Source organism: Salmo trutta, chromosome 25 (genome assembly GCF_901001165.1).
Source record: "Salmo trutta chromosome 25, fSalTru1.1, whole genome shotgun sequence".
Classification (NCBI taxonomy): Eukaryota; Metazoa; Chordata; class Actinopteri; order Salmoniformes; family Salmonidae; genus Salmo; species Salmo trutta.
The window spans coordinates 10,882,213-10,905,410 of NC_042981.1; the positions used below are offsets into that span (position 1 = coordinate 10,882,213).

The window sequence follows — 23,198 nt, forward strand, 5'->3', positions numbered from 1 at the left end:
GTAATTCTATCACAGGTCATTTTATTGATTAGCTTCTTGTTGTCTCGTATATACGCACACCTGACCTCACAAATATTAACAGATGTCTTTGGTTGCCCACAAAGAAATAGCCTAATTCTGGTCATACCTTTTCTGCCAACCCAACTTTAGTCACAATTCACAAAGCTACATTGAGGTTCTTTCCCAATGTGAAGTGAATTGAGAATTCTGGGTCATAGACACATTTCATTAACGTAATTCATACATTATCAGACAAATTTGATTCATATTATGTGCAATATATGTTTGCATATCTGAACTTTAATGTCTTATAAAAACGAAAGTTGCAATGACTTGGTGGAACAAGTCTTGTTGGCTAGTCTGGCTTAGCAGACTTAGTTTGCGGTGACGTCTCTCTCTCACCAACCTAGCTAGTTAAAGTTGCCTGCCTGTCTCGAGTTCAACACTCATACACTATTCATTGACATATCACATCACTCCAGCCCAACTCCTGCCCTGGTCAAACCTTGTTGTTTTAAGCGCAACTTTACTTTTTTGGCCTTTCAGTTTCTGCAATGTAAACGTCTGAAATGGCTATGTAGAATAACTATTTTGGAGAAAAACTCAATCACTGAAAGAGTTTTTTTATTTCTTTCAACAGGAAACATTGGGAGTTGGTTTGAAGAAAAGGAAAGTGTGACCTTTTCTTTAATGGTATGTATGCAAATTATTCTAGACCATTTTGTGATAGAATTCATGGAGAGCAATGCTGTTGTATATAGCATAGCCATAGCATAGTCTAAAGCATTATTTATATATAACATTGATTTGAATATTAAACGATGAATCCAACAGATCTCTTCTCAAGGTGTTTTTCTCTCTGGTGTAAACTGTAGTTGGCTTTTCTCTCTGGTGTAAACTGTAGTTGGCTTTTCTCTCTGGTGTAAACTGTAGTTGGCTTTTCTCTCTGGTGTAAACTGTAGTTGGCTTTTCTCTCTGGTGTAAACTGTAGTTGGCTTTTCTCTCTGGTGTAAACTGTAGTTGGCTTTTCTCTCTGGTGTAAACTGTAGTTGGCTTTTCTCTCTGGTGTAAACTGTCGTTGGCTTTTCTCTCTGGTGTAAACTGTCGTTGGCTTTTCTCTCTGGTGTAAACTGTAGTTAGCTTTTCTCTCTGGTGTAAACTGTAGTTGGCTTTTCTCTCTGGTGTAAACTGTAGTTGGCTTTTCTCTCTGGTGTAAATTGTAGTTGGCTTTTCTCTCTGGTGTAAACTGTAGTTGGCTTTTCTCTCTGGTGTAAACTGTAGTTGGCTTTTCTCTCTGGTGTAAACTGTAGTTGGCTTTTCTCTCTGGTGTAAACTGTAGTTGGCTTTTCTCTCTGGTGTAAACTGTAGTTGGCTTTTCTCTCTGGTGTAAACTGTAGTTGGCTTTTCTCTCTGGTGTAAACTGTAGTTGGCTTTTCTCTCTGGTGTAAACTGTAGTTGGCTTTTCTCTCTGGTGTAAATTGTAGTTGGCTTTTCTCTCTGGTGTAAACTGTAGTTGGCTTTTCTCTCTGGTGTAAATTGTAGTTGGCTTTTCTCTCTGGTGTAAACTGTAGTTGGCTTTTCTCTCTGGTGTAAACTGTAGTTGGCTTTTCTTTGGTCATATCTATTCTGTTATTATATTGAGGAAGCTTTCAGGCTCTAGATACTCCAAGTAACAAAAAAAAGCTAAAGTATTACACACATCAACAACAAAAAACACACCTATAGTGCAATTTGGGAGGAATTATTTCAGGGTTGATTTCATGATAGATCTCTGATCAGTTGGCTTTAATTTAAAGATTTCGCTTCAGGGATGAATCATTCTGCATTGTATACTCTCAGTAGAGCTACTGTATTGTCCACTGCTTTATTCAGAATGACTTGTTCTGGGCACTGTATGCCATTAGTTGCATACCTGTTAACTGGAATACTGTGTACATTTAACAGATTGTGAAGTAGGCCTAGATGTTATGTGGATTTCACTGGACTCCTATTAAATTGCTAAATGTTGCTGCCATATGAAGCATTTAAAATGCATCTCATTCAATGTTTTAAAAGAACTTGATGTTCAAATTGCTTTGTGAGCAATTTCATGATGGTTTCACCAACATTTCTGAGTAGAGCTTGTTATTAATAAAATCCTCAGTCATGAATAAACGAATGCTTTACATTTAGTTTTATATTGCAAGACTAATTATTGTGAGTGCTTTTTTTTTCTTCACAAAGCATGTGAAATGTATCCGTGGTTAATTGATGTATTAAGGTCATGGGATGTGAATTATTAAACTCCCCATCGGAGGCCAAATGAGGGTGTGGTGGTAGAGTGGAAATCAGGCTACCTGCCTTTAGAAATACCCTGGACTAGGTTCAAATGACACCCTATTCACTATACAGGGCACTTCATTTGACTAGGGCCCATAGGGAATAGGATAACATTTGAGACTGATAAACTCGCTCTTATGCTTTGCCATGAGAGGAAACTGGTGTGTGTTCAAAATGGCGCTCTATCACCTACAGAGGGCACTGGTCAAAAGTAGTGCACTGTACATGGACCATAAGAGCTCAAATCAGTCGAATCAACAGTGTAGAATTTGTTGATTTAGTAACTCCAAAACGTAGTCAACGCATCATTATACAACGGGTGGGTCTAATCCTGAATGCTGATTGGTTAAAACCGCATTCTACGCATCAATAACCTCCCACAAAATGACCCTACTTTTATTTACTTCACAGAGCAAGAAGAGGACTGTTCTGAATCATGAAGAAATCACGTGGCCATAAGTCAGACCACGGGAAAGGAGGAGGGGGTACAGACACACACACACACACACACACACATACACACACACACACACACACACACACACACACACACACACACACACACACACATACGCACACGCACACGCACACACACACACACACACACACACACACACACACACACACACACACACACACACACACACACACATACGCACACGCACACGCACACACACACACACACACACACACACACACACACACACACACACACACACACACACCAATTGTTTCATTTAAAATAATGGAGATACGTAAAATGCTTTCATACAACCTTTGGTCCCACTAACTCTCTGATAAAATGACTTAAAAAAATAGAAAAATACAGATTAAAATGTGTAACATAACCTACAATAAATTACCTACAATAAATTACTAACAAAAATGAATACAAGAAATGTAAAAAAGTCACACAAACAACCTTAAAGGGTGGTTGTCGAGCTTAGCTATCGTCATCCTGTCAGGCTGTTCTGACAGGTGTGGCCTCCTTGACTGTGATTGTCCAGGCGATGAGGCAGCCATCTTGGAGACAGAGGACCTGGACTTCATGGGAGGGATGGGAGGGGGAGGGGGTCCTGACCCTGACACCATCTCCCTGGCCTCAGTCACAGCCGTCACCACTAACGTCTCCAACAAGAGGTAAGCACAGCACGCTTCTATGGTGCTTGTGGTTTGCTATTCAATTTACACATGAAATACATTTCTATGTACACTGAACAAAAATATACATGCAACAAGTTCAAAGATTTTACTGAGTTACAGTTCATATAAGGAAATCAGTCAACGGAAATGAATTCGTTAGGCCCTAAACTATGGGTTTCACATGACTGGGAATACAAATTGCACAGATCCCTTTAAAAAAAAACAGAGGCGTGGATCAGAAAACCAGTCAGTATCTGGTGTGACCACTATTTGCCTCATGCAGCGCGACACATCTCCTTCACATGGAGTTGATCAGGCTGTTGATTGTGGCCTGTGGAATGTTGTCCCACTCCTCTTCAATGGCTGTGCGAGGTTGGTGGATATTGGCGGGAACTGGAACATCCCAAACATGCTCAATGGGTGACATGTCTGGTGAGTATGTAGGCCATGGAAGAACTGAGTCATTTTCTGGGAACACCGTACACCTGGTGACCCTGTCAGAGTGCATTGTGCCCGGCCCGCCACAGGAGTCACTAGTGCGTGATGGGACAGGAAGATCCCTGCCGGCCAAACCCTTCCCTAATCCGGACGACTCTGGGCCAATTGTGTGCCACCCCATGTGTCTCCCGGTCGCGGCCGGCTGCGACAGAGCCTGAACTCGAACCAGGATCTCTAAGATCAGCTTTTATATTGCAGATAGATTGTAGCTTCCATCAATGTAATTCTCCGCATCATTTCCAATCCCCCATATATATACTGCTCAAAAAAATAAAGGGAACACTTAAACAACACATCCTAGATCTGAATGAAAGAAATAATCTTATTAAATACTTTTTTCTTTACATAGTTGAATGTGCTGACAACAAAATCACACAAAAATAATCAATGGAAATCCAATTTATCAACCCATGGAGGTCTGGATTTGGAGTCACACTCAAAATTAAAGTGGAAAACCACACTTCAGGCTGATCCAACTTTGATGTAATGTCCTTAAAACAAGTCAAAATGAGGCTCAGTAGTGTGTGTGGCCTCCACGTGCCTGTATGACCTCCTTACAACGCCTGGGCATGCTCCTGATGAGGTGGCGGATGGTCTCCTGAGGGATCTCCTGAGGGATCTCCTCCCAGACCTGGACTAAAGCATCCGCCAACTCCTGGACAATCTGGGACATCATGTCTCGCTCCATCCACCAACGCCACGTTGCACACGTGGCGTTGGTGGATGGAGCGAGACATGATGTCCCAGATGTGCTCAATTGGATTCAGGTCTGGGGAACGGGCGGGCTAGTCCATAGCATCAATGCCTTCCTCTTGCAGGAACTGCTGACACACTCCATCCACATGTGGTCTAGCATTGTCTTGCATTAGGAGGAACCCAGGGCCAACCGCACCAGCATATGGTCTCACAAGGGGTCTGAGGATCTCATCTCGGTACCTAATGGCAGTCAAGCTACCTCTGGCGAGCACATGGAGGGCTGTGCGGTCCCCCAAAGAAATGCCACCCCACACCATGACTGACCCACCGCCAAACCGGTCATGCTGGAGGATGTTGCAGGCAGCAGAACGTTCTCCACGGCGTCTCCAGACTCTGTCACGTCTGTCACGTGCTCAGTGTAAACCTGCTTTCATCTGTGAAGAGCACAGGGTGCCAGTGGCGAATTTGCCAATCTTGGTGTTCTCTGGCAAATGCCAAACGTCCTACACGGTGTTGGGCTGTAAGCACAACCCCCACCTGTGGACGTCGGGCCCTCATACCACCCTCATGGAGTCTGTTTCTGATCGTTTGAGCAGACACATGCACATTTGTGGCCTGCTGGAGGTAATTTTGCAGGGCTCTGGCAGTGCTTCTCCTGCTCCTCCTTGCACAAAGGCGGAGGTAGCGGTCCTGCTGCTGGGTTGTTGCCCTCCTACGGCCTCCTCCACGTCTCCTGATGTACTGGCCTGTCTCCTGGTAGCGCCTCCATGCTCTGGACACTACGCTGACAGACACAGCAAACCTTCTTGCCACAGCTCGCATTGATGTGCCATCCTGGATGAGCTGCACTACCTGAGCCACTTGTGTGGGTTGTAGACTCCGTCTCATGCTACCACTAGAGTGAAAGCACCGCCAGCATTCAAAAGTGACCAAAACATCAGCCAGGAAGCATAGGAACTGAGAAGTGGTCTGTGGTCCCCACCTAAAGAACCACTCCTTTATTGGGGTGTCTTGCTAATTGCCTATAATTTCCACCTGTTGTCTATTCCATTTGCACAACAGCATGTGAAATGTATTGTCAATCAGTGTTGCTTCCTAAGTGGACAGTTTGATTTCACAGAAGTGTGATTGACTTGGAGTTACATTGTGTTGTATAAGTGTTCCCTTTATTTTTTTGAGCAGTGTATATTTCTTTATTAAAAAATTTTTTATTTTCCTTTATTATTTTCCTGTAACCCTGTAATGGACAACAACACCTCTACTTCCAGCTTATACATACTATACACATTTTAAATAGTATAAGCTACATGGGCAGTACCAAAACAAATAATATAATGATTCTGTCTCTTCGCAGCAAAATCTGCAGAGCAGGGATGGTTGTATCCCAGGCTGATTTTCTTTTCTTGAGTGGATGGTTGGGGGGACCGGAACATAATTACAAATCATTTGTAGACTGCAAATTGACCGTAAACAGATATATTATATGACTAAGATATTAATCATTTCAAACCTTACTTACGATCACGAGTCTCTCTATTATGCGTGGGAATACTTGGGAACAGATTTCTAATGAAAATCATGGAGCTGATTTCCTGGTGTTGTTAGTATTTTATTTTAAAACATTCGGTGGGGCACCAGCTGGGGAACCCTGACATACACGCTGTCTGCCATCTGCACGGTACAGTTGAAACCTGGATTCATCCATGAAGAGCACACTTCTCCAGTGTGCCAGTGGCCATGGAAGGTGAGCATTCGCCCACTGAAGACAATGCCAAACTGCAGTCAGGTCAAGACTCCGGTGAGGACGCAAGCATCTGTGGCATTGTATTGTGTGACAAAACTGCACATTTTAGAGTGGCCTTTTATTGCCCCCAGCACAAGGTCCACCTGCGTAATGATCATGCTGTTTAATCAGCTTCTTGATCTGCCACACCTGTCAGGTGAATGGATTATCTTGGCAGAGGAGAAATACTCACTAACAGGGATGTAAAGAAATTTGTGCAAAACAATTGAGATAAATAAGCTTTTTGTGAGTATGGAACATTTCTGGGATCTTTTATTTCAGCTTATGAAATATGGAACCAAAACTTTACATGCTGTGTTCATATTTTTGTTCATTGAAGTAAGATAACATAGAAGCAAACTCTGAGTGTTGGATTGAAGACAGGTGTTTCAATGACATTGTTTACAATGTAGTATCCTGTAGTTTTACAGAATTCTGAAATGAAAGTCTGCATTGATTTAATCACACTAAAACATATTTGTAACATGTGTCTAATGTCTTTCTAACATGTGTCTAACGTCAGATCAAAACCAGACATTAAGATGGAACCTAGTGCCGGGAGACCAGTGGATTACCAAGTAAATTAAACTATACAGTATGCTCAATGGATCAAGGAATAATCAGAATTTAACATATTGTTGTACTCCAGAGTGTTTATACATGATAACCCTATTTCACCAGGTTAGTGTTACCATCGTAGAGGCCAGACAGCTAGTAGGGCTGAACATGGACCCAGTGGTCTGTGTGGAGATCGGAGACGATAAGAAGTACACTCAGATGAAGGAGTCGACAAACTGCCCATATTACAATGAGGTAACCAACCTGCTCTGGAATGATGATGCGGAGGAGGAGGAGGTTGATGATGAGGGTGATGATGATGATGAGTGTGATGATGATTATAACAAGGTCTACAGCATTGTACTTGAATATTTAGTAATTTTTCAAGAAAGCTACACATTTTAACAGCAAACTTCATTACCCTCATGCATTTATTTTATCTCACATTTCTCTTTTAGTATTTTGTCTTTGACTTCCACGTCCCATCAGATGTTATGTTTGACAAGATCCTGAAGCTGTCGGTGAGTAGCTCTACCACAAACAAACAAACAGCTGCGCTATAAATCCCCCCCTATCTAGATGAATGGGGAGCCATGGGTATCGCTGTCTATTATTCATACAGTCTATAATTCCCCTCCCTATCTAGATGAATGGGGAGCCATGGGAATCGCTGTCTATTATTCATACAGTCTATAATCCCCCCCCCCCCCCCCCCATCTAGATGAATGGGGAGCCATGGGAATCGCTGTCTATTATTCATACAGTCTATAATCCCCCCCCGCCATCTAGATGAATGGAGAGCCATGGGAATCAAGGTCTATTATTCATACAGTCTATAATCCCCCTCCCTATCTAGATGAATGGGGAGCCATGGGAATCACTGTCTATTATTCATACAGTCTATAATCCCCCCCCCCCATCTAGATGAATGGGGAGCCATGGGAATCACTGTCTATTATTCATACAGTCTATTATTCCCCTCCCTATCTAGATGAATGGGGAGCCATGGGAATGGCTGTCTATTATTCATACAGTCTATTATTCCCCTCCCTATCTAGATGAATGGGGAGCCATGGGAATCACTGTCTATTATTCATACAGTCTATTATTCCCCTCCCTATCTAGATGAATGGGGAGCCATGGGAATGGCTGTCTATTATTCATACAGTCTATAATTCCCCCCCCCCCCCCCCCATCTAGATGAATGGGGAGCCATGGGAATCACTGTCTATTATTCATACAGTCTATTATTCCCCTCCCTATCTAGATGAATGGGGAGCCATGGGAATGGCTGTCTATTATTCATACAGTCTATAATTCCCCTCCCTATCTAGATGAATGGGGAGCCATGGGAATGGCTGTCTATTATTCATACAGTCTTTCATAATAGTCAACTCAGGTCACATGTTGCTGAAGCACATTGCAATCTGCTTATCCATCCCTCAGGTCATCCACTCCAAGAACCTGCTGCGTAGTGGCACGCTGGTTGGCTCCTTCAAACTGGACATAGGCACCGTCTACTCACAGCCAGGTCAGGGAGAAACAGAGAGAAACGTAGTAGCTACTAGTGACCCGTCTATGGTTCTGGTGCTGACCGTTGTTCATATTCATGTTGATGTTTTATTTTGTTTAAAAAAAATTCAACAGAACACCAGTTTTTCCACAAATGGGCCCTTCTCTCTGACCCTGATGACATCACTGCCGGGTGCAAAGGTTACATTAAATGTGACATCGCCGTTGTGGGGAAAGGAGACAACATCAAGACTCCCCACAAGGCCACAGAAACCGATGAAGATGACATAGAAGGGTAAACAATGACCTACATATTACTGGGGATATGAATGAGCCCTAACCTACATATTACTGGGGATATGAATGAGCCCTAACCTACATATTACTGGGGATATGAATGAGCCCTAACCTACATATTACTGGGGATATGAATGAGACCTAACCTACATATTACTGGGGATATGAATGAGCCCTAACCTACATATTACTGGGGATATGAGTGAGCCCTAACCTACATATTACTGGGGAAATGAATGAGAATAGCACTAATACTGTAGAGGTAATTAACCCTAACCTACATATTACTGGGGATATGAGTGAGCCCTAACCTACATATTACTGGGGAAATGAATGAGAATAGCACTAATACTGTAGAGGTAATTAACCCTAACCTACATATTACTGGGGATATGAATGAGCCCTAACCTACATATTACTGGGGATATGAGTGAACCCTAACCAACATATTACTGGGGAAATGAATGAGAATAGCACTAATACTGTAGAGGTAATTAACCCTAACCAACATATTACTGGGGAAATGAATGAGAATAGCACTAATACTGTAGAGGTAATTAACCCTAACCTACATATTACTGGGGATATGAATGAGAATAGCACTAATACTGTAGAGGTAATTAACCCTAACCTACATATTACTGGGGATATGAATGAGAATAGCACTAATACTGTAGAGGTAATTAACCCTAACCTACATATTACTGGGGATATGAATGAGAATAGCACTAATACTGTAGAGGTAATTAACCCTAACCTACATATTACTGGGGATATGAATGAGAATAGCACTAATACTGTAGAGGTAATTAACCCTAACCTACATATTACTGGGGATATGAATGAGCCCTAACCTACATATTACTGGGGATATGAATGAGACCTAACCTACATATTACTGGGGATATGAATGAGCCCTAACCTACATATTACTGGGGATATGAATGAGCCCTAACCTACATATTACTGGGGATATGAGTGAACCCTAACCTACATATTACTGGGGATATGAATGAGCCCTAACCTACATATTACTGGGGATATGAATGAGAATAGCACTAATACTGTAGAGGTAATTAACCCTAACCTACATATTACTGGGGATATGAATGAGAATAGCACTAATACTGTAGAGGTAATTAACCCTAACCTACATATTACTGGGGATATGAGTGAGTAAAGTAGTAATTGTAGAAGTAAATTACCCAACAAAATGTTGCTTAGGGCCCCCAAGAGGCTGAGTCCATGTGTGGGTATGGATGTGGGTACACAGACCCGCAAGCCACTGCGGCCCCTCACCCCCATCAAAGTTGCCCCTCCCTGCTCTAAAGAGTCCTGTGAAAGATCTCCCATCTCACAATTCTTGCTTACTTTCTATTGCTGTTTTAGTCATAGAGATAAAATACAGTGTGTTACAAGTGTTCTCTTTGATTCTGTGGTTTCAGTAACCTGCTGTTACCTGAGGGGGTTCCCGCGGAGCGCCAGTGGGCTCGCTACTATGTGAAGATCTATCGAGCCGAGGGCCTTCCCAAGATGAACACCAGCATCATGGCTAATGTCAAGAAGGCTTTTATAGGGGAGAACAAGGACCTTGTGGACCCTTATGTACAAATACTGTTCGCTGGCCAGAGGGTAAGTTAAAGCACTGTTCTGGTGCTATGCTGTGTTACGTTAAACTATGTTATGTTATTCTGTGTTACGTTAAACTATGTTATGTTATTCTGTGTTACGTTAAACTATGTTATGTTATTCTGTGTTATGTTAAACTATGTTATGTTATTATTCTGTGTTATGTTAAACTATGTTATGTTATTATTCTGTGTTATGTTAAACTATGTTATGTTATTCTGTGTTACGTTAAACTATGTTATGTTATTATTCTGTGTTATGTTAAACTATGTTATGTTATTTGTATTTATTAAGGATCCCCATTAGCTCTCCTGGGGTCCAGCAATATTAAGGCAGTTATATACAATAAAAAAATATGACATGACATTACATTTCATAACACTTTTCACAACACATTAATTGTGTGCCCTCAGGCCACTACTCTACTACCACATATCGACAATACAAAATCCATGTGTATGTGTGTGTAGAGTGTGTGTGTTATCATGTGTATGCGTGTGTCTGTTAAACTATGTTATGTTACGCTATGTTATGTTACGCTATGTTATGTTACGCTATGTTATGTTATGTTACACTATGTTATGTTATGTTACGCTATGTTATGTTATGTTACGCTATGTTATGTTACGCAATGTTATGTTACGTTATGTTATGTTACGCTGTATAATGTTATGTTACGCTATGTTATGTTATGTTACGCTATGTTATGTTACGCAATGTTATGTTACGTTATGTTATGTTACGCTGTGTAATGTTATGTTACGCTATGTTATGTTATGTTACGCTATGTTATGTTACGCAATGTTATGTTACGTTATGTTATGTTACGCTATGTTATGTTACGCTATGTTATGTTACACTATGTTATGTTACGCTATGTTATGTTATGCTATGTTATGTTACGCTATGTTATGTTAAACTATGTTTTGTTATTCTATGTTATGTTAAACTATGTTATGTTATTCTATGTTATGTTATTCTATGTTATGTTAAACTATGTTATGTTATGTTATTCTATGTTATGTTAAACTATGTTATTCTATGTTACGTTAAACTATGTTATGCTACGCTATGTTATGTTAAACTATGTTATGCTACGCTATGTTATGCTACGCTATGTTATGCTACGCTATGTTATGCTACGCTATGTTATGTTAAACTGTTATGATACTCTATGTTATGTTACGCTATGTTACGTTAAACTGTTATGCTATGCTATGTTATGCTACGCTATGTTATGCTACGCTATGTTATGTTAAATTATGCTATGCTACGCAATGTTATGTTAAACTATCTAATGCTACAGCATGTTATGCTATGCTATGTTATGCTATTCCCCTCCCTATCTGGACTGCTTTGTGATCCCAGGGGAAAACATCTATCCAGAAGAGCAGCTACGAGCCCATCTGGAACGAGCAGATCGTCTTCACTGAGATGTTTCCACCGCTCTGCAAACGCATGAAGGTCCAGATCCGCGACTCAGACAAAGTGAACGACGTGGCCCTCGGAACACACTTCATTGACCTGAGAAAGATCGCCAATGATGGAGACAAAGGTGCTTCAGTGGAGACATGTTTCCCTTAATTCAGAAGATATTGTATATTGTGTTTCTTTCTTTTCGTTTCTTTTTTTTCTGTGTTTCATTTTTGATGTATTTGGTGTTTGTATAAAGCAGGGCTCTCCCAGCCTGTTCCTGGAGAGTTACCATACTGTAGGTTTTCCCTCTACAGGAGGGTAGCTCTCAAGGAACTGGGTTGGAGTGAAAACCTACAGTATGGTAACTCTCCAGGAACAGGGTTGGAGTGAAAACCTACAGGAGGGTAGCTCTCCAGGAACAGGGTTGGAGTGAAAACCTACAGGAGGGTAGCTCTCCAGGAACAGGGTTGGAGTGAAAACCTACAGGAGGGTAGCTCTCCAGGAACAGGGTTGGAGTGAAAACCTACAGGAGGGTAGCTCTCCAGGAACAGGGTTGGAGTGAAAACCTACAGTATGGTAACTCTCCAGGAACAGGGTTGGAGTGAAAACCTACAGGAGGGTAGCTCTCCAGGAACAGGGTTGGAGTGAAAACCTACAGGAGGGTAGCTCTCCAGGAACAGGGTTGGAGTGAAAACCTACAGGAGGGCGCTCTCCAGGAACAGGGTTGGAGAGCCCTGGTATAGAGTAAAGTAAACTGTAATGCGTGCCAAGTCCCAGCTGGACCAATTTGGGGAAGTGTTACCTCGTGAAAAGTTTAAACGACCGAGAAGTGGGTTTTTCCAGTGTGTGGTCCGGAGTTGGCTGTGTTAGCGCTCCAATCTCCAAAAGCACTTGCCAAGTAGCCATTCTCTTAACAACCATACTCTTCTCTGCCAGGCTTCCTTCCCACCCTGGGTCCGGCCTGGGTAAACATGTATGGCTCCACGCGGAGCTACACCATCATGGACGAGCACCAGGACCTGAACGAGGGTCTGGGGGAGGGGGTGTCTTTCAGGGCCCGTCTGCTGGTCAGCCTGTGTGTGGAGATCCTGGACACCTCCTCTCCGGAGGTTATGAGCTCTACAGAGGTCAAGGTGGAGGGGGTGCCCAAAATCTCAGAGGTGGGTCTCTCTCACACACACACACACACACACACACACACACACACACACACACACACACACACACACACACACACACACACACGTCTCTCTCTCTCTCTCTCTCTTTGTCTCCTGTCTCTCTCGGTCTCTGTGTTTCTCTGTGTCTCTCTGTGTCTCTCTGTGTGTGAGTGTCTGTCTCTCTCTATCTCTCTATCTCTCGCTCTCTCGCTCTCTCTCACACTCTTTCTGTCTTTCTTTCTTTCTTCCTTGGGTGAGTGCTCAAGCAGACAAACCCTCCTACGGTGACTCACACCTCACAACAACAGGTCATCACGGTGCAATCTGACTAAATTATTCATCTTTATTTAGCTGATCTCTGACGCTACATTATTAACTGACTATTTCCATTAATAGAGGTCTTTTATGTGTTCAGACAATGTAAGTCACAGAGCCGATCGAGTGAGGGACCGTCTATGTAACCGTTACAGGTCTTTGCCAGAGTCCTGGACCAGAACTCTGCATGCACCATATTTCCATACTCATCATGGAAATACTCACCTTACTCTCATATATTTCCATACATCATACACCATATTGTACACATTACAGTATTCTCAAACCATACACTATATATACAAAAGTATGTGGACACCCCATCAAATTAGTGGATTCGGCTATTTCATCCACACCCGTTGCTGACACGTGTATAAAATCGGGCACAGAGCCATGCAATCTCCATAGACAAACATCAGTAGTAAATGGCCTTACTGAAGTGCTCAGTGACTTTCAACATGGCACCGTCATAGGATGCCACCTTTCCAACAAGTCAGTTCATCAATATCACATTTCTGTCCTGCTAGAGCTGCTAAACTGTAAGTGCTGTTGTTGTGAAGAGGAAACGTCTAGGGACAACGACGGCTCAGCTGCGAAGTGGTTGACCACATAAGCTCACATGACGGGACCGCCAAGTGTTGAAGCGCAGAAATAATCAGTCCTCAGTTGCAAAACTCACTACCGAGTTCCAAACTGCCTCTGGAAGCAACATCAGCACAAGAACTGTTAGTCTGGAGCTTCATGAAACAGGTTTCCATGTCCAAGCAGCCACACACAAGCCTAAGATCACCATGCACAATGCCAAGTGTCAGCTGGTGTGGTGTAAAGCTTGCCACCTTTGGACTCTTGAGCATTAGAAATACATAGCCTGGAGTGATGAATCACACTTTTTTTATTTTACCTTTATTTAACTAGGCAAGTCAGTTAAGAACAAATTCTTATATACAATGACGGCCTAGGAACAGTGGGTTAACTGCCTTGTTCAGGGGCAGAACAACAGATTTTTATCTTGTCAGCTCAGGGATTTGATCTAGCAACCTTTCAGTTAGTGGCCCAACACTCTAACCACTAGACTACCTGTCGCCCCGACTGAGGAATCAGGGTTTGGTGGGTGTCGAGACAACGCTACCAGCCACAATGCATAGTGTCAACTGTAAAGTTTCGAGGAGGAGAAATAATGATTTTTGAATGAGATGTTCGATGAACAGGTGTCCACATTCTTTTGTTCATGTAATGTACATCTAGTTATCACATATGACGGTTTCCATATTAATCTTTGTGTCTCCGTCCCTCCAGAATGCCATTGTGAATGTGGGGGGGGGATTATTCCTGTTATAATGTATTTCCGTGTTAATGTTTGTGTCTCTCTCCATCCAGAGCGCCACAGGGAAAGTGGAGGAGTTCTTCCTCTTCGGGGCGTTCCTGGAGGCCACCATGATTGACAGGAAGATCGGGGACAAACCAATCTGCTTCGAGGTTACAATAGGTTTGTAGCTTCAATAGCTCAGCCAATGAGCCAACATGACACCATCCTTTATGAGGAAACAGCAAACATTTTTAAAACGGTCTGTTTGAGATGTTTTTTTTAAGTGTTTTAGGATGAGTCAACATTATTTAGGTATGAGTTAATAGAATATAAACTTTTACCCACAAATGTTGATGCTCCAGATACTCAACTAGTCTAAATAAGGCCAGTTTTATTGCTTCTTTAATCAGAACAACAGTTTTCAGCTGTGCTAACAAAATTGCAAAAGGGTTTTCTAATGATCAATTAGCCTTTTAAAATGATAAACTTGGATTAGCTAACACAACGTGCCATTGGATCACAGGAGTGATGGTTGCTGATAATAGGCCTCTGTACGCCTTTGTAGATATTCCATATAAAAATCAGCAGTTTCCTGCTACAATAGTCATTTACAACATTAACAACGTCTACACTATATTTCCGATCAATTTGATGATATTTTAACGGACAAAAAATGTGCTTTTCTTTCAAAAACAAGGACATTTCTAAGTGACCCCAAACTTTTGAACGGCAGTGTATATCGCCATATTTTAAACTTTCGTCTTTTAACCAGGTAACTATGGGAGTGAGATTGATGGTGTGACCAAACTCAAGTCGAGTAGCGGGAAGAAGAGTGGGGGAGACGGAGATGAAGAGGAGACAGAGCTGATCCATGGATCTAGTGATGAAGAGGAGGGAGATGATGACAATGACCTGGTCTCAGTGTCCACCACCCCGCCCATGAAACCAGTCATCACCGACAGGTCAGATCCATACAGACACATTAGATAATGACCTGGTCTCAGTGTCCACCATCCCACCCATGAAACCAGTCATCACCGACAGGTCAGATCCATACAGACACATTAGATAATGACCTGGTCTCAGTGTCCACCATCCCACCCATGAAACCAGTCATCACTGACAGGTCAGATCCATACAGACACATTAGATAATGACCTGGTCTCAGTGTCCACCATCGCACCCATGAAACCAGTCATCACTGACAGGTCAGATCCATACAGACACATTAGATAATGACCTGGTCTCAGTGTCCACCATCCCACCCATGAAACCAGTCATCACCGACAGGTCAGATCCATACAGACACATTAGATAATGACCTGGTCTCAGTGTCCACCATCCCACCCATGAAACCAGTCATCACTGACAGATCAGCTCTAGGGTTGCAAAATTCTGGGAACTTTCAATAACTTCCTTGGTTTTCCAGAAATCCTGGTTGGAGGACTCCGGATTTCCTGCTTTTTTCCTCCTGATTCAGGAGATCCTCCAACCGGGATTTTGGGAAAATTTGTGAATTTATTCAAGTTCCTAGAATTTTGCAACCCTAGTCAAATCCCACAGATTCAGATTCATTAGCAGAGTACCCCAGCGTGCCAAGCTGGTTGAAAGGAAGTTATTTCTGGTTGTGAACTAGATCTAACGACAATCCTTTCAGCTAGTTTTCCTGCCGGGATTGTTGTTTTCTATTCTCTGCAACTGGATCGTAAGTCTCTCTAGGTCAGGTTTCATTCTCTCTTTTTGTGCATCTCAAACCTTCAGAAACTATTTCCACCTGCCTTACTTTGAGAGGAAGCCGTGTATTTACATCAAGAGCTGGTGGCAGGACCAGAGAAGAAGACTGTACAATGCCAACCTTATAGACAACATTGCCGATAAACTGGTGGGTCAATCAATCACTGTTACCCAATTGAAATGTGTAATAATGACATTAGTAAAACTTAATAAATAGTACCATTACAAACATTCTTAAAACATCAGAGTAATGTTATATCATGTCTATAACACTGTGTCAACAGGAGGAGGGTCTGAACGATGTTCAGGAGGTCATTAAGACAGAGAAGGCATATCCTGAACGCAGACTGAGAGGGGTCTTGGAGGATCTCAGCAATGGATGCAGGTCTCTACTGACCCTTTAACCCTACTGAGGTCTACTGGCTCTATACTGATAACCCTACTGAGTCCTACTGGCTCTATACTGATAACCCTACTGAGTCCTACTGGCTCTATACTGATAACCCTACTGAGTCCTATTGGCTCTATACTGATAACCCTACTGAGTCCTACTGGCTCTATACTGATAACCCTACTGAGTCCTACTGGCTCTATACTGATAACCCTACTGAGTCCTACTGGCTCTATACTGATAACCTTACTGAGTCCTACTGGCTCTATACTGATACCTCTACTGAGTCCTACTGGCTCTATACTGATAACTCTACTGAGTCCTACTGGCTCTATACTGATAGCCCTACTGAGTCCTACTGGCTCTATACTGATAACCCTACTGAGTCCTACTGGCTCTATACTGATAACCCTACTGAGTCCTACTGGCTCTATACTGATAACTCTACTGAGTCCTACTGGCTCTATACTGATAACCCTACTGAGGTCTACTGGCTCTATACTGATAACCCTACTGAGTCCTACTGGCTCTATACTGATAACCCTACTGAGTCCTACTGGCTCTATACTGATAACCTTACTGAGTCCTACTGGCTCTATACTGATACCTCTACTGAGTCCTACTGGCTCTATACTGATAGCCCTACTGAGTCCTACTGGCTCTATACTGATAACCCTACTGAGTCCTACTGGCTCTATACTGATAACCCTACTGAGTCCTACTGGCTCTATACTGATAACCCTACTGAGTCCTACTGGCTCTATACTGATAACTCTACTGAGGTCTACTGGCTCTATACTGATAACCCTACTGAGGTCTACTGGCTCTATACTGATAGCCCTACTGAGTCCTACTGGCTCTATACTGATAACCCTACTGAGTCCTACTGAGTCCTACTGGCTCTATACTGATAACTCTACTGAGTCCTACTGGCTCTATACTGATGGCCCTACTGAGTCCTACTGGCTCTATACTGATAACCCTACTGAGTCCTACTGGCTCTATACTGATAACCCTACTGAGTCCTACTGGCTCTATACTGATAACCCTACTGAGTCCTACTGGCTCTATACTGATAACCCTACTGAGTCCTACTGGCTCTATACTGATAACCCTACTGAGTCCTATTGGCTCTATACTGATAACCCTACTGAGTCCTACTGGCTCTATACTGATAACCCTACTGAGTCCTACTGGCTCTATACTGATAACCCTACTGAGTCCTACTGGCTCTATACTGATAACCCTACTGAGTCCTACTGGCTCTATACTGATAACCCTACTGAGTCCTATTGGCTCTATACTGATAACCCTACTGAGTCCTACTGGCTCTATACTGATAACCTTACTGAGTCCTACTGGCTCTATACTGATAACCCTACTGAGTCCTATTGGCTCTATACTGATAACCCTACTGAGTCCTACTGGCTCTATACTGATAACCCTACTGAGTCCTATTGGCTCTATACTGATAACCCTACTGAGTCCTACTGGCTCTATACTGATAGCCCTACTGAGTCCTACTGGCTCTATACTGATAACCCTACTGAGTCCTATTGGCTCTATACTGATAACCCTACTGAGTCCTACTGGCTCTATACTGATAACCCTACTGAGTCCTACTGGCTCTATACTGATAGCCCTACTGAGTCCTACTGGCTCTATACTGATAACCCTACTGAGGTCTACTGGCTCTATACTGATAACCCTACTGAGTCCTACTGGCTCTATACTGATAGCCCTACTGAGTCCTACTGGCTCTATACTGATAACCCTACTGAGGTCTACTGGCTCTATACTGATAACCCTACTGAGTCCTACTGGCTCTATACTGATAACCTTACTGAGTCCTACTGGCTCTATACTGATACCTCTACTGAGTCCTACTGGCTCTATACTGATAGCCCTACTGAGTCCTACTGGCTCTATACTGATAACCCTACTGAGTCCTACTGGCTCTATACTGATAACCCTACTGAGTCCTACTGGCTCTATACTGATAACCCTACTGAGTCCTACTGGCTCTATACTGATAACTCTACTGAGGTCTACTGGCTCTATACTGATAACCCTACTGAGGTCTACTGGCTCTATACTGATAGCCCTACTGAGTCCTACTGGCTCTATACTGATAACCCTACTGAGTCCTACTGAGTCCTACTGGCTCTATACTGATAACTCTACTGAGTCCTACTGGCTCTATACTGATGGCCCTACTGAGTCCTACTGGCTCTATACTGATAACCCTACTGAGTCCTACTGGCTCTATACTGATAACCCTACTGAGTCCTACTGGCTCTATACTGATAACCCTACTGAGTCCTACTGGCTCTATACTGATAACCCTACTGAGTCCTACTGGCTCTATACTGATAACCCTACTGAGTCCTATTGGCTCTATACTGATAACCCTACTGAGTCCTACTGGCTCTATACTGATAACCCTACTGAGTCCTACTGGCTCTATACTGATAACCCTACTGAGTCCTACTGGCTCTATACTGATAACCCTACTGAGTCCTATTGGCTCTATACTGATAACCCTACTGAGTCCTACTGGCTCTATACTGATAACCTTACTGAGTCCTACTGGCTCTATACTGATAACCCTACTGAGTCCTATTGGCTCTATACTGATAACCCTACTGAGTCCTACTGGCTCTATACTGATAACCCTACTGAGTCCTATTGGCTCTATACTGATAACCCTACTGAGTCCTACTGGCTCTATACTGATAGCCCTACTGAGTCCTACTGGCTCTATACTGATAACCCTACTGAGTCCTATTGGCTCTATACTGATAACCCTACTGAGTCCTACTGGCTCTATACTGATAACCCTACTGAGTCCTACTGGCTCTATACTGATAGCCCTACTGAGTCCTACTGGCTCTATACTGATAACCCTACTGAGGTCTACTGGCTCTATACTGATAACCCTACTGAGTCCTACTGGCTCTATACTGATAGCCCTACTGAGTCCTACTGGCTCTATACTGATAACCCTACTGAGGTCTACTGGCTCTATACTGATAACCCTACTGAGTCCTACTGGCTCTATACTGATAACCCTACTGAGGTCTACTGGCTCTATACTGATAACCCTACTGAGTCCTACTGGCTCTATACTGATAACCCTACTGAGTCCTACTGGCTCTATACTGATAGCCCTACTGAGTCCTACTGGCTCTATACTGATAACCCTACTGAGTCCTACTGGCTCTATACTGATAACCCTACTGAGGTCTACTGGCTCTATACTGATAACCCTACTGAGGTCTACTGGCTCTATACTGATAACCCTACTGAGTCCTACTGGCTCTATACTGATAACTCTACTGAGTCCTACTGGCTCTATACTGATAACTCTACTGAGTACTACTGGCTCTATACTGACCCTTTATCACTACTGATTACTACTACTGGCTCTGTACTGTCTTACTCAATTCCTTGTTTTTAGGAGGACATTGTCTGTATCCAGTAAGCCCTGGTCAAAAGTAGTGCACTATATAGGGTTTAGGGTGCCATTTGGTACACTAGCATTGACTGACATTTAATGATTTTTTTTTTCAGTCAATTTCTGACTCTGGCTAACAAGGACCAAAACCAGACTGGGAGGACCAAGCTGGACAAAGAGAGACTCAAGTCCTGCATGAGGGAACTGGTACGGCAGACATGATCCATGATTGTAATGTTTCTATATATGATTCTCTGTCACATATTAAACCTAGTCCTGGACTAAAAAGCTATTTCTACTGAGCCTGCTTTTAGTCCAAGACTGGGATTGATCTGTGTCCAGGAAACAGGCCATTCATGTGGTGTGTCAGTGGTAAAAAGGTGTACTTGTCTCATTGTGTTTGTTTTTAGGAGAACTTAGGTCAGCAGGCTAAGACCATCAGGACACAGGTGAAGAAGAACACAGTGAGGGATAAGATCAAGCTGGTGCAGAACTTTCTCCACAAGCTCAGGTTCCTAGCTGATGAGGTAAGTCAGGAAGGAGTGTATATACGATACGTATACAGTAGTTCATCAATCTAAAACTATTGATTACATTCCAGATGTCTTTGTTCATCTTTATTTTCCTTTATATTGTGTATATTTGTTGAATGGTTGTTATTGTTGTTTTTACCCTGATTGCACTATACATTTCCCATTTGGGACAATAAATATATTTGAGATTGATTGATTGGTTGATTGACTGACTGACTGATGTGTAATTGCAGCCGCAGCACAGTATCCCTGACATCTACATCTGGATGATGAGTAATAACAAGCGAATCGCTTACGCCCGTGTCCCCTCCAAAGACATCCTGTACTCCGGGGTGGACGAGGAGACTGGGAAGGACTGTGGCAAAGTCAAAACCATCTTCCTTAAGGTCTTTGAATAGTTATTCTACATCCAAAACCAAACGCCTATTTCCTCTTCCAGTGTGTGTTTATTGATTTAGTTTGAAATCCCCTAAAAGTAATAATTACAGCCATTCCCATTTCAGTTTTCACTTGTTCTGAACCACTGCTGCTGTGTCCATCTGATTTCCATTCATGTGTTTGCCTCATCATGCCCAGCTGCCTGGTAAGAAGGGCTTTGGGGCAGCTGGCTGGACAGTGCAGGCTAAGACAGAGATCTACCTGTGGCTGGGTCTGAACCGTCAGAGGAAAGACTTCCTGTCTGGTCTGCCCAACGGCTTTGAGGAGAACAGGATGCTGAAAGGACCTGGCTCACAGTCTGCTCCCCCCATCAGCCTCACATACATGAGTAAGAGGGACTGAGAGACAGATGGCGTCCGATTCACCATATATATCACTATGCATACGGGAAACTAGAGAATCCCATTGATTACATTAACAGCGGTCTAGACACATGAGTAAGGGAGATGGTGATGTCCCATGCATGTGCCACACATATCCACATATAACATAGAAATAGAGTGATTAGAAAGGACAGATCCCTCAGACTTACCCTGGTGGTCTCGGATCGGTCTGTGCATTATAGCAAACTCCCCTAATGTATTTTCTAGTAGTTCTAATTCTATTCAAATATTGTATCACTACGAATAAGGGAAGCTAGAGAATCCCATTGATAAATGTCCCCCCCCTCCTCCACAGTGAAGCAGATCTTCCAGCTGAGGGTCCATATGTACCAGGCTCGCAGCCTGTTTGCAGCAGACAGCAGCGGCCTCTCTGACCCCTTTGCCAGGGTCTTCTTCTCCACACACAGCCAGGTCACAGAGGTAGGACAACTAGATTTGTTTGTTTGTTTATTCGTTTAAAAAAAAATACAGTGATTCCACAAATATAACTTTCTATCATCTTTAAAGTAATATTAGTATAAGAATAACAGAATGGTGAACGAGAGTAACAAGATGGTGTATGAATGAATGAATAAATGAACGATTGTCACTATCTGCCCAGGTGTTGAATGAGACACTGTGTCCCACCTGGGACCAGCTGATGGTGTTCGACAATGTAGAACTGTTCGGAGAGGTCGGCGAACTCAGGGACGACCCTCCTATAATCGTCATAGAAATCTATGACCAGGACACGGTGGTAAGCACGATGCCTGGTCAGAACCCAGACCCACCTTTCCTTGCTTCTCCAGTCCTCTAAGTAACATAAATGACATGTATTTGAATGAGATTTTGTAGATACAGTAGTAGGTGCTTTGTTAGCATCATTGTCAAGTAATGTTGCAACTTATATGTTTATCTGATTTTACAGAATTGATATGAATTATATTTGAAAGAATGTATATGTTTACTCAACTGATGATCTGATATCCATTCCTGAACATAAACACCATTGTTTTGGATGACCCTGGCTCGGGATAAGTAGAGTGTGAATTGAATTCTGATTGAAGTCTGGAAGTAGTGGAGGAGAGCATTATGCCCTGAGGCAGGGCTCTCCTAGCCTCGTACGAACCATGCTGATCTTGCGAGCTTACGAGATCTTACGTGATCTGATCAGGATAATTCGTACGAGGCTAGTGCTCTCAAACCCTGTTCCTGGAGAGCTACCCTCATATAGGTTTTTGCTCCAGTTCTAACTAACCTGATATGGATTCAGCTTATCAACTAGCTAATTATTAGAATCAGGTGTGCTTGATTAGGGTTGGAGCGAAAACATACAGGACGGTAGCTCTCCAGGAACAGGTTTCTATAGCCTTGGACCAAGGCATGCAAGAGGTATAAGATCTAGCTGGAAAGACACATTCCCTGGACATCAGCCTTACCCCTCTTGCATTCCTTCTATGGAAGCTTTTTGCTTATGCGGTACAGTGGATATGTTTGAGTGTCGTTTCCATCATTTTTTTTAGCCTGGTCCCAGATCGTGTCTGAAGTTTGTGCGTATAGCTAACTCCTAAAGTCAAGTTGGCAAAACTGTACAAACAGATCTGGGACCAGGCTAGTTGATTTTCATTGTTCTGTTTTATCATCTTGAGCT

The 23,198-nt window shown here is 42.8% G+C and overlaps 1 protein-coding gene across 1 annotated transcript in view; it reads left to right on the forward strand.

The window, feature by feature from the left end:
* Positions 1-436: 436 nt before the first annotated feature.
* LOC115162009 (otoferlin-like) overlaps positions 437-23,198 on the forward strand; it is a 48,109-nt gene continuing 25,347 nt past the window's right edge. Inside the window, exons 1-21 of the mRNA XM_029712909.1 lie at positions 437-693; positions 2,731-2,804; positions 3,327-3,459; positions 6,963-7,017; positions 7,121-7,252; positions 7,456-7,518; positions 8,444-8,528; positions 8,645-8,804; positions 10,252-10,438; positions 11,804-11,990; positions 12,788-13,011; positions 14,704-14,812; positions 15,405-15,594; positions 16,394-16,514; positions 16,651-16,751; positions 20,331-20,421; positions 20,625-20,741; positions 20,981-21,133; positions 21,324-21,513; positions 21,864-21,988; positions 22,170-22,304. Coding sequence (XP_029568769.1) covers positions 2,756-2,804; positions 3,327-3,459; positions 6,963-7,017; positions 7,121-7,252; positions 7,456-7,518; positions 8,444-8,528; positions 8,645-8,804; positions 10,252-10,438; positions 11,804-11,990; positions 12,788-13,011; positions 14,704-14,812; positions 15,405-15,594; positions 16,394-16,514; positions 16,651-16,751; positions 20,331-20,421; positions 20,625-20,741; positions 20,981-21,133; positions 21,324-21,513; positions 21,864-21,988; positions 22,170-22,304 — 2,607 coding nt within the window. The 5' untranslated portion in view covers positions 437-693; positions 2,731-2,755. The remainder of the gene's footprint in view (positions 694-2,730; positions 2,805-3,326; positions 3,460-6,962; positions 7,018-7,120; positions 7,253-7,455; positions 7,519-8,443; positions 8,529-8,644; positions 8,805-10,251; positions 10,439-11,803; positions 11,991-12,787; positions 13,012-14,703; positions 14,813-15,404; positions 15,595-16,393; positions 16,515-16,650; positions 16,752-20,330; positions 20,422-20,624; positions 20,742-20,980; positions 21,134-21,323; positions 21,514-21,863; positions 21,989-22,169; positions 22,305-23,198) is intronic.